At 39.6% G+C, this 12,150-nt stretch overlaps 2 protein-coding genes across 7 annotated transcripts in view; both read left to right on the forward strand.

The window, feature by feature from the left end:
• The window catches only part of kiaa0825 (KIAA0825 ortholog), a 99,791-nt gene extending 95,574 nt beyond the window's left edge, over positions 1–4,217 (forward strand). Inside the window, 1 exon segment of the mRNA XM_034212705.1 lies at positions 3,232–4,217. Coding sequence (XP_034068596.1) covers positions 3,232–3,415 — 184 coding nt within the window. The 3' untranslated portion in view covers positions 3,416–4,217.
• Positions 4,218–6,634: 2,417 nt separating this feature from the next.
• Positions 6,635–12,150, forward strand: part of fam172a (family with sequence similarity 172 member A) — a 150,659-nt gene continuing 145,143 nt past the window's right edge. For 4 of the 6 annotated variants that reach the window (XM_034212534.1, XM_034212537.1, XM_034212539.1 and 1 more), the window contains exons 1-3: positions 6,635–6,741; positions 7,429–7,573; positions 8,707–8,808. In XM_034212534.1, the coding sequence (XP_034068425.1) occupies positions 7,465–7,573; positions 8,707–8,808 (211 nt within the window). In that variant the 5' untranslated portion in view covers positions 6,635–6,741; positions 7,429–7,464. Of the gene's footprint in view, positions 6,983–7,428; positions 7,574–8,706; positions 8,809–12,150 lie in introns of all 6 variants that reach the window. The other 2 variants (XM_034212536.1, XM_034212535.1) reach the window with 2 other exon arrangements.

The raw sequence follows: 12,150 nt of genomic DNA on the forward strand, positions 1-12,150 counted from the left end.
GAGAATGTAGTTGTTTCATAAATGGCAAGTCTTGATACATTGATGCACGTCTCTTTTTTCAGAGACGTAGGGTGAATGTGAGTGTCTTGGTTAGTGTGCGATTCTCTTGTCAGTTATGAACCCATTCTGTGATGTGGACTGCTGAGAAAAGTTCATTCTTTACAGAGAAACTAATTCATTTGTTTGTATATTTCCAGGTTTTTACCCCAAATGAGTTGCTTGAAGATGTGTAGACATGTCAAATAATGTTCTTTCACTCAAAGTTACCTGACTACAGATCTAAAACAGAAAGTGGTTCTCACAAGGGTGAAAATGATGGGGGACATTTAACCATAGCCTCTCTTTCTCTCTGAATCTCTCTCTCTTGTTCAGTCCCTCTCCTCCTACTACTGTGACACATGTCGCCCTGGCTTGCATGGAAAGGCCTGACCTTTGGAAAGTTTAGCACTTTAAATATTTAGGCTTGGGTTATGATGGATCCTCCAGGCCCCGCGGCAATGTGCGAAGCCTCTGATTAGGGCTGCTGTCAGAGTCATTTAGCCGAGTGTCTGGCTGTCGGTGGCGCTCTCTGTTTGACAGGCGAGCCTTTTAAACAAACAGCGGTCCCAGTGGCAGAGCAGGCAGGGCACCCAGCGCAGCACAAACACCCAACACTCTGAGAGAAACCACTCAGCCCACTGACAGCTGCAGAGGAAACCACTGGCCATTGTCTCTCATGATCTTCCAGGCACTTTGTTGCTTTCTTTCGCACAGTCTATCCTTGTACCTCTGCCTGTTTTCATTTAGTCTCCGTTCCTTTTTGTTCCTCTCTGTCGATATGTTTTCTTCATCAGAGATTAAACCTGGTCTTTGTTATGCTCTGTCTCTGCAAGCTGCTGAAATCAAACATTAAAGTTTCATCTGTGGTGTGTGTTGAGTAAGATTTAGTAAGGTAGGTGATTGCCAGATGATCTCTGAGCAGTATGCTCTTAATTTGTCAAACATCCCTACTTATTATCAGCTGAAAATCAGGATGGATGCTCGCTGCCTTGTGTCTGCATCGTCCCGTGATTAGGACAGCTTACATTGATGTGCATGTTGAAATACATCTGAGCCAGCCTTTTCATCTCATTCTGAGACAATCTCCCGTGGCATCAATCCTGTAAATATATGAGTCTTAATATGTGTGTCCTATTCTGTATTCAGAGGAAGAGCCAAGTCAGCAGATCCAGTATTAATGCATGAGAAATGAGTAGAGCCCATAAGAATTAAAGGGTAAGACTCCCCTTATTAAGATGTAAATTCTGAGGAAAACTTGCAGAAATGAGGATACAGGGAAGTTATTGTCAACTTTAGCCTACTTGTGCATTTCTAAGAGGCATTGTTATGTTGCAGCTGTTGAATTAGATACACATAGCAAAGCACCTTGTGTATTTGTTGGCTCATTTTCAGCACGAGATCAACCAATCTCAACAAATATGTAACCTATACTTTACGGAACAATTTACACTTTTGGCAACATTATCTAGTGACAATATACATGGCAACTATCGTGGTAATTCAATCTCTGTCTGTGTATGCTCCTTCTTTTTCTCCCTCTCTACCTCTTTCTCATTTCAAATTTGCACTTAACACCTTCCTGGGGAAAGGCTTCTCATTCATCAACGGTGTTTGTCCCGGTGACAAGCAGGGCGCCTCCTGCATATCAATATCAGCTAAGACAATGCTGAGCCTGTAACCTTCAGCTAAATGTCATTCTGCTTAATCCTATTTGAAAATTAAACATTGAAAAACCTTTAGCGTACCTTCCTGTCTTCCTTCCTCTCTCGCTCCCTCCTTTATTGGCCGTTCCTATAGCTGTCTGCTCTCCTTCACCCCCTTCCTGCTCGAGTTTCGCAAACTGTGTGACATTTGTATTGTCTTGTTTGTTTGACTGTTTGTATCCCATAATGGTTATTTAGAGGAACTGATTTTAATTTTATGTCACTGATAAAATAATATATGGGCAATTTGTCTGACCCTAGTAGTCATCTACATGATTCCTCTACGCAGAGACAGCCATCATCAAAGAGGCAGACTTAACTACTTCTCCCTTTGTTCTACTCACTCTGTGATGGATGTAAAAAAAAAGAAATCCAGAAATGTGTGACCAAAGTTGTTTGTTGAGGGAGAACAGAGTCAAATGAGAGGAAACCTCTTTGTCAAAGCAGCATATTTACAAAAACAGATCCTCCCCTTACAGATGGTAATTACTACACTGACATCTTCTTCTTCTGCAAGCAGAAGAAGAAGATGTCTAATTTATCCACATACACACTGTAACAGAGGCTGACACTTCATCAGACTTCTCTGCATTAAGAGGTCGCCTTCTTAGTATGCATTAAACACATTTTTGATATAGCTGGTGTTTTACCCCTTTTTTCTTCTTACACAGATTTACAACGCACACACAGCATATCTATATGGTACATGTTTGAAGATACTGTGAGGAATCTGAGGGGAGGGAGAGGAGGGAAGGCAGGATAAAAGGAGACATGGATATTGCAATGGATATGCAATCATTTGCAGTCGGACAGATATAATTCTCCTTTGGAGAGAGTGTGATGCGGCAGCTCAAAGACAGCCTTCAGCCAGCTCTCTATATGGGTTTGATTGACCACAGTTGCTCGTCAAGAGACGCCATTGAAATACTCAGAGTCAATTGCAACGTGCCTACCCATGGATTATCATATCGAAGCCCTTCATTCACTCTGGAGCTCGAAGAATTATAAATTATTATGGAAAGACACACTGTAAAAAGTATTTAAACACGATTGAGAAGCATCCACGTGAGGAGTAATTTCTTCCATGGTAAAAATGTGTCACCCAGACAGGGTTGATATGAAGTTCAACAGTTGTTATACCAGGACTGAACCACAGTTACCTTCAAATGTACAGAAAGGGGGAAAACACTGAGAATTACGGAGAGCCAAACTATTTTGGTTCCATTTTGTTCTGTTTCAATGTTGTCTAAAACCCATAATAACAATGTGTATGTATGTTTGCAAGTGTGTTTGCTTTGTGTGAGTCCAAAAGTCCGATAATGATTATGATTATTTTATCACATAAAAGATGAAAGAATCTCCCATGTAAGAAGTTAAATGTGGCTTATCAAGCATAGGGAGTTTGTCTGTGGTGTGTGTGAGAGTTATATTATTGTCTAACAGACTTGGAATTAAAACAACTTACGTTGTGTCCCTCTATGCTTTCCAGGTGGGAGATGCAGAAGGATGCAGAGCTGGAAGACGGAGAGAAATGTATTGTAGAGGAACTTCAGAAAGCCTATTTTGTTTGCTGCTGCAGCCCAGGAACGCAGGACTGTCCCGGAGCTGATGAGACACTCGCAGAGCAGACCCAGGGGGAAACACAACAATCCGATAAAAGTGCTGCCCAATAACAGTGCATGCAGTTGGATTTTTGTTATCACGTTGCAAATGTTTTCTTGTAATACTAAGTTGCAGCTCTCAAGGTAGTATACTCTGTGTGTGTGTGTGTGTGTGTGTGTGTGTGTGTGTGTGTGTGTGTGTGTGTGTGTGTGTGTGTGTGTGTGTGTGTGTGTGTGTGTGTGTGTGTGTGTGTGTGTGTGTGTGTGTGTGTGTGTGTGTGTGTGTGTGTGTGTGTGTGTGTGTGTGCGTGTGCAGCAAGTTTGAATATGTGTGTGCAGGAAAATACGAGTGGGAGAGCGGACAAGAAACTGTGGAACAACAAAAAGTCTGAGGCAGACGTTGGCTCCCTCTTTATGCACATGTCTCAGACAAACTCTCTGAGCTTTTCTGTGCTGCTTCAGACATTTCATCTTTTTGGAGCACGCCTCCATAAATCAGTTCTGGGAAATGGAGAGCCTGGATTTGTTTGCCTGGGACAAGATGGGACTGTGTGATCACTGTTGGTAGTTGAAGTTTTTTTTTTTTTTTTTGCGAGACAGTGAGTGTAAAGACATTGGTGTCAGCATACTTTCTCCTGCTTCCTAAAAGCAAACATCAAATATTAAGGTGTGGAAGCAAGATGATGTATGTTTTGATTACAGCGTGTCCCCGCGATGTAATATCAGTCAGTATTTTGTGAAAACTGTGAAAACATTTATTTTATGTGTTATAAGATGGCTTAGTATATTTTTACAGATTTGTCCATATTTTGTCATTTATGAGTTGGAGAATGTTTTAGAATTAAACATGAAAATAAAATCATATTCTTACTTATACCATTGAACAAACTTCAGTCATCGATCAATCTGTGTGATCTCTGTGCAGTCAATAATGTATGATAATGTATTACTATGTAGTAAGCATTCTTAAATACTTACATCTTACAATGTTCTTTCGTGGTATATCTGATGTTCAGATGAGGATTAAACCACCCAAATTATGCTCTTTTCTTTAAAAATAATATAATTTCAACTCACATAGGCTACTGTACACCTTGTGCAATTCCTTCGAGAGAGCTGGAAAAGGATTCCTGCTCCAAAGAGAGTTGTTCCTTCCTTTAACTAGATAAGATTAATGCAAATGTAGCAAGATTGCAATCGGCAAACCACTTAGAGAATACAAAAGACAACAAAATGGTTAGCAAGTGAATTCGGCCTATGCACCTTAACTAAGGCTAAAAGGCAGCAAAGCATGATGATTCTTTGTACATGTATTGTATTTGATGTAACAATTAAACCTTGTTTGTGTTGCAGTAAAAATAGTCTTTAACTAGCCAAACTGTTATTGTAAGATAACTGTTTTCTATCAAAGCAATGCTTTGATCTCTTTCTTTTCATCCCTCGCCATCCCTCCTAAGTAAGCACCTGTAAGGTTATCCTTTTGTATTTCCATTGGGTGAGGTTTAGAAGACAGCTGTCAGAAAAGCTGACGGTATAATTCACAACAAATCATTACAAAGAATGATTCATCACAAAGAATAAACGGAATATTCTATTATACAGCATTCATTTGGGGATTATCAAACCTACATAAACATTTTAGAGCTCATCATGACATATGCATGCAGGATAAACAGCCGCAGCATTTTGACTCCTCTGATTTCCATTTCAATTGATTACCCACAGTATTAGTCCATTATGCACAGCAAACTATCACAGAAGACACATGTTGGTTTTATTTCTATGTTCATCCATTGAGTACAACAAGCTCTGTGTCAGCATGCTGGGATCCAAAGTAGTAGCATAACAGGAGGAAAACCCTCCTGCTGCAGCACCGTGGTTTCACTTTATCAATCAGGTGCTTATTCTTTATTATTTTAAGTTACAAATAAGTGCATTTTTCTCCATATTTAATGTCAATTCCAAATACACTGGCTAAGCAATTCTAAAAAACATTACAGAGCACAAGAGCACTGAGTTCCACCAAGACCATGTTCCAATGTTGCACCGTGTTTCGTGAAAAATCAAGCCACTAGGTTTCCTAAATTCATGCTGACATACAGACACACACAAAAAGACAAACATGCAAACCTAAACATATATACCCTACCATCTGAAAGTATCACACATTCGCACAATTGCTGAGGGCCGACCAAGACTCAAGGACTTTATTTGGACTTACAATAATTGATAACCTTCCCAAACCCTAAGTAGAATAATATGTCCAAGTTTAAATCTCAGATCATAATTTCTCCTCTCTTTTGTTGCATTGAGTATTGATTAAGGGAAAAGCATCTCTTTTATCATGTCAATCTCAGTGGATTCCAATGCCACATCTCGTTTCTTATTTGGGTCTCCCCTCGCAGCATTTCCAGTGCTCTGCTTGAGGAAACAGGGTAGCTCAGCTCCCTTGATAAACAGTTTCAACTTCTAGAGGACGTCCACAAGTAGGTCATACAGCATACATTAAAACAGGAGGCTATTTCTGTTCATTAAAAAACACATCAACAAGAAGAGTTGCAGGTACATTATACAGGAGAGTAGGGTATGGCAGGTGTTCTTTGGTACATTTAGGTCACCTGTGGCACACTATCAGTGATTCTAACAGGTTTCTTAACCATTTAAAACAATGAAAACATTCTATCCCCTTGAACGTTCTTGATCTGGTGGATTTCACTTAGGCAGTTCTGTGGGAACAGTCCTGAAAATGTTCACAACAACAGCTTCCTCCAAGATAATCTGATGTGCTAATGGTTGACAGTTTGATTGACTCATTATCCTCTTTAATTATTATTTTAAACATAAAAAGTTTGATATGTTTCTAATTGTTATGTAAGTAAAATCAAATCAATTGTATTGGCAATGCCTAACATATGTTTGAGTGGTGTGGCTACATTGGTTAACTACATGTGTAGGCGTTTAGCTCCCTATTTCTCCTGCAAAAGCTCTTGTTTGCAAAGGATTTGCACAAGTGAATGTGTTAACTTTTTGTAAGATTAAATACATAAATGAAAACATTTGAGTGAAACTATCCTATTACGCATGATAAAGGAATGTTATATAGTATGGGGGAGTGTGATCTACACCAATGCATATATGAAATGCATTTGTGTAGAAATATAAAATTAAACTAAATGAAAAGTAAAATAACCTGTAGTGAAGTACATTTAAGTTAAAACATCTGTAGTATCAAGTATACAACCGAGCAGCAGCTGTGCTACTGTCTCTTTAAAAATCCCTTCCAGTCCGTTGCCCCGGTAACCCGGAAGCATCACGTGTTATGCTCCGCATTGCGCAGCCCTTCCTGTTTTAGAAATGTCAAGGATGCAGCGTCGACTGGACTGTCGCATATACTGATGGTGTGTGAGTCGAAACAAAAAAAGCATGTGTGCATCTACTGTAAACAGCTGTTCCTCTCCGAAATGTCTTTCGTTTGGTTGGCACCAATGTGAAATAAAAGCACGAATGTCCCTTTGTACCTGTTCGAAGTGGCTCCACGAGAAGCGAGAGCAAACATTTCGCGAGTTGTCTGTAAAGAGTGCGAAACATTAAACATTCTGTGTTTTGAATGTTGATGAGATAAAGACAGAATAGTCTGAGGTAAGCGTAAATGACTGTTTGTCACTGTCTTCAGCGTGGTTTCAAAGCAAGAGTAACTTAAAGTGCTAACGTTAGGATTTCAGTTGTTCCACGTGTGCTAAGTTGTGTGAATACACGCTGCTAACCGCTGCTTGTTTGTTAGCAATACTTTGCAGTGTATGTGCAGTTTGAATTAACACTCCACCGTTTCAACCAGTTAGCTAACCACTTGTAGCTTGTACAGGAGTGTAGTACTCAACAGTTAGTTTTACTGTTCTGGCACAAGGTGAAACAAGCTTTACGGCACTTACATTTATGGCATGTTGTAAACAAAGAAGGGACTCATTATTTGACAGGTACTGGCATGTAAGGGATATAACCGGATGTCCCTCAGTGCATGTGCTACAACTGGAATCTCTCAAAGTCATTATTGTTTTCTCTTGTTTAATTCCAAACTTATGTCACAGGGTACATTTCAGTGATATTTGGGAGAAGAGGACTCAATGATCTCTCATCTCTGTGCTGCCACGCCAGTCCTGTACATATTGTGGATCGCAATGGCCCAGATAGCTGCTGGCCAGGAGGACAGAGAGAAAACTACTGCACTAAAAGGTAAACATGAAAAGATCGTTGTGAAAATGAAACATGGAGGCTGTTCTCTTAAAACTAACTACAAGAGCTGGGAACTATACTGTACGAGAAGAAAATGCGTCCACAAAACAGGTTTATGACAACCCAAGTGGCACTTACTTCATATATCAACATGTGTCTAGTTTATAATGTATTTATATGTTAGTTTAACTTGTCACTTCACTGTTTCAAAGCTCTGAACAGCATTATATCAAACAAAACAAAAATATAATAATATTTGAACACACTTTTAGAGAAATGTTTGTTGCTTTGACTTTTTTCTTATCTTGACATGACAGCTAGCCCACCAACATGTCTGATTTGAATGATCTATGACACACATACAAACTGTAGTTCTTGTTACTGACGATATCCAGCCTAATTGTCGTAACACATTAAAGCTGTCCTTATTTCGGAAATCTAGTTCTTAGAAGTTAGGTACCACCCTGAGTTACAATTATAAATGGCATTATGAAAATGTGAAATGCCACACATTGTATGCACTCTCAAACACATTTGGCAGAAAAACTAATAGGTCTCAAATTGTTATAAAATAAAGTGCAATCTCTTTCATGCCGATTTGTGATTGTATGCCATGTATGTTGACTATTATACAGTATCATTTTTTCCCCCATAATCTGAAACTTTACTTACCAGTTAATATTAGGCTCTCTCGAACAGTAGATGTTCCACCTGACCTAAAGTCAAACATATTTACCCACTCTTTAGAAAATCTATTTGCTCAACCCCCCACCTGCTAGAAACACACTATTACTACTTAAGTGATACAATTAGCTGGACATTGTTGATTGATATTTTTTGTTGTGGTTATTATTTCATGGGAATATCCTATTTTCCACCTGTTAAGATACTTTAGGTTTAGGATAATGAAAAGCTTTTAATGTAAGCGATTAGGTAAGAATTTGTCAAAGTAGTGGCTCTTTCTTTCTAATTTAATGTGATATGATCAAATGCTAATTTAGGTGATTTTTGCAGGTTATGATGTTGTGTTTGAGATTATTGCACGATATTTTTGCTTGACATTCATTGAAGGAATCAGCTATGACTGTTGTCACACATTTTTGCTCACCTTTGATCTTATCTTTTTTCTTCAGACTTGCTGTCAAGAATAGATTTGGATGAACTGATGAAGAAAGATGAACCTCCATTCACTTTCCCCAAAACACTGGAGGAGTTTGAATATGCCTTCAATGAATGTAAGTACATTTTGTAGTCTTTAAACTAAGCATACAAAGCCTTCTGCTTATACCACCAACGAATGTAAGTACATTTTGTAGTCTTTAAACTAAGTATACAAAGCCTTCTGCTTATACCACCAACAACACACCAAATCTTGTGAACTGTAAGTTTAACGAACAACACTTCTGACAGTTCAAGAGTTGTTCTAAAGCTCAGGTGCATAACAAGTTAAATCTGGCACTGTGTTGTGTAAAAAACACATACGGTTTCAGGTATAAACTATAGTACCGGAAGCATAATCTAAAGACAGGGGGTTCTCAATGTTGATTTTTAATACAATACATGTTATTCAAAGCAGTGGATCCTAATATTTTCATCTTGTGACCCCTTAAAAGGAACAAACCATTTGTCACTTAATAAATATAATTCATACATGTGAATGATGCAGCTGATTTCTAGTATTGAAATGTATATTTAATGTATTGGGTCACTTTCAAAAAAACTTAAATAATAAATACACTGCAATATAATTTGAATAATTATTAGTGACCTAAAGAGTTAATAGGGTCATGTAAATAAAACAAATGTGTTTTTCCTTCTACTATTCCCCTTTTATCATCTCGTGAAGATGAATCATGTGACCACTAGAAGTGTCCTGACCCCCAGGTTGAAAACCACTGACCTACAGAGTTTGGTTGCTTCCACTTGATTCTTGTTAGAGCTGCTTTGAAACAAAATTACCATAACCCTTCATTAAACTAAGACAGTTTAAACGTAATCTGTCTGTGTGCAATTACCGCTCTCCTCAGTGTAATGTCACTGTTTTTGAATTAATGACCTGAAACTGTCTCTGCTGTCACCTGGGACACTTTGGGTGTAAAAGTGTTCTGAAGATGTGTGTGTCTGTGTGTGCATGTGGCAATAATTAGTGACAGGAAGGAGCCGAGCTGGACCCAGAGTGGTGCTGCTCCATGAGATATAAAAGTCTCTTTAGAATTCTCTTGGCTCGCTTTAATCAAACCAGGTGGAAAGAAGGAGGAAGAGTTAGAAAGAGGGAGGGGGGGGTGGTTTTGACTCTTGGTACTCAGTAGCCCCTGTCTCTCTCTCTTTCTCCCCCCTCCCTCTGTGCTCTGTCAGTGTCTCTGCTGGCTGTCTGGCTGGCTGAGTGGGGGACATGTTGTGTACTCTACGGCCCGTCAGTAACCTACTCAGCCTTGCCCTCCGCCTGACGGAGCATTTGCATAACCTCACTGTGCCTAAGAACAGAGACACAGAGACTCACCCCCCGCCCTTCACTGTGCCAACACCCGCCACCCCCCTACCCCACCCTCAAGTCCCAGCGCAGTCTCCCATGGAGGGATGAACACATTCAGAGACTCTCCCTCAACCTCCTGTCTCCTCTGCTCTCCCTTCTCTCCCTCTTTCTGTATCTCTCTATTTTTGCCCCTGCCCCGCAAAAAAACACCCCCACTTGAAACACAGCTTACCCCCACACACACACACACACACACATACACTACACACACCCATACCCATCAGCATGTCTTGTCAATTTCCACTCAGGCCTGTTTTTGAAGGATAGCATTTCACAGTAGCTCTGGCTCGCAGGCATTTCTATAGCTACACCCCGGCTACCTTTGCCCGAGACAGGTGGAACAAAAATGTTAATTTGACCATGTAATGATGTGAATACAGACTAGGCTGTGTACAATAGTTTGCAGGTATCTTAATCACTGAAGATGATGGCTTCATCTCGCTAGCCCCCCAGTTTTCCATTACTGGAAATCCAAGGTTATGTACACCTAATTAAGCGGCCAAATTGAGAACAGAATGCTAATTATGACAGAAAAGAGGATAAAAGTTGAGAAAACGTTATTCCTCTGAGAGGATGTGTTGGGGGAGGCGATGGAGCTGATCACCCCCCTAGCACACACACACACACACTTATTTTCTCCGTCCTTCACACACACACACACACACACACACACACACACACACACACACACACACACACACACACACACACACACACACACACACACACACACACACACACACACACACACACACACACACACACACACACACACACACACACACACACACACACACACACACACACAGTAGGATTTCATTATAGCTCATCTCTTCCTTCTCTTAGGCAGTAGTGTTTAGATCATCACCCCAGCCATGAATTCTTAATAGATTTTCTTCAAGGTACTTTTTTTGCACACTGCTTTATCCTAACTTCTCACTCGTCTCCTTCTCTACCTCTCAGGCACATGTCTGCTTGTTAATGCAAAATAATGACAAACTAAGATTCAGCATAGCATGTTGTCTAACGACTCACCATGAAAGCAAGTGCTGTAATACACAGTGTGTTAGCAATGCAAGATTTATCACATTGATAGAGAGGTGAAATTGGTGGCAATTTAGAAGGAGATGAAAAAGTGCTTATGCATTCTTTTATCCTCCGCAGATATTGTATTTATTTCTACCTTAGATGGGTTTCTTCACGTTGAACAATAATTCAGAAAGTATGAGAGCCCCCTGGCTATTTGGGTTAAGTATGTGTACTTTTCAGTGGTTTAGCTCTTACAAATTATGCAGTCATAAAGGTCAAAATTAAATTTAACACTGTTTAGTGTTTTATTGTGTTGTAGTGACAACGGCAGGATCGATGGGCTCATTGCTAAGGTATAAATGTAGAGGTTCCACAGCCACACAAGGGTAATTGTTTATTAAGAAAAAAAAGCAGCACCATTCCTTACAGTCTTATGACGGTTTTATATCAAATAAAACCTGGATCGGTTGAAACCCCCTCATTTCTCCTGAATTATAATAAATCATTTAACAGCGTCCCCAAAAATATTCAATTCTTGTGTACTGTTTTTTGCGACACATAAGACAAAATCCAATCTGGCCCCTACACCCTCTGCCACCCTCTTCCACTCTGTTTGTGTGTTCATGTCCCCATATAAGATGCAATTCCAAAGTTGGTTAAAACACACAGCGAGTCTGTATCGAAGCTGTCCTCAGTAATTATGCCTCTGTCACTGAAATTGCTGCGTACAAATCTGTCCCTACATAAATCCACCAGTACACTTTGCAAACTAAGACAGACAATTATTGTTGTCTTACAGAATTTTCACAACGTAAAGGCTTTTTAAATCAAATACACCCTTTTATAGTCTAGAAAACATTGGACATATTTATTTGATTGTAAGGCATTGTATATTTACAGGGAATGTTTGCGAAAACAAGCAGCTCATCAACATCAGAATTAAAATCAAGAAGTTTTCACCCCAAAAAATCCCACCAAAAGTGCATTTTTCTGCCGCAAAGACTGAGGTTTGCCC

The sequence above is a fragment of the Gymnodraco acuticeps genome, unplaced genomic scaffold (genome assembly GCF_902827175.1).
Source record: "Gymnodraco acuticeps unplaced genomic scaffold, fGymAcu1.1, whole genome shotgun sequence".
Classification (NCBI taxonomy): Eukaryota; Metazoa; Chordata; class Actinopteri; order Perciformes; family Bathydraconidae; genus Gymnodraco; species Gymnodraco acuticeps.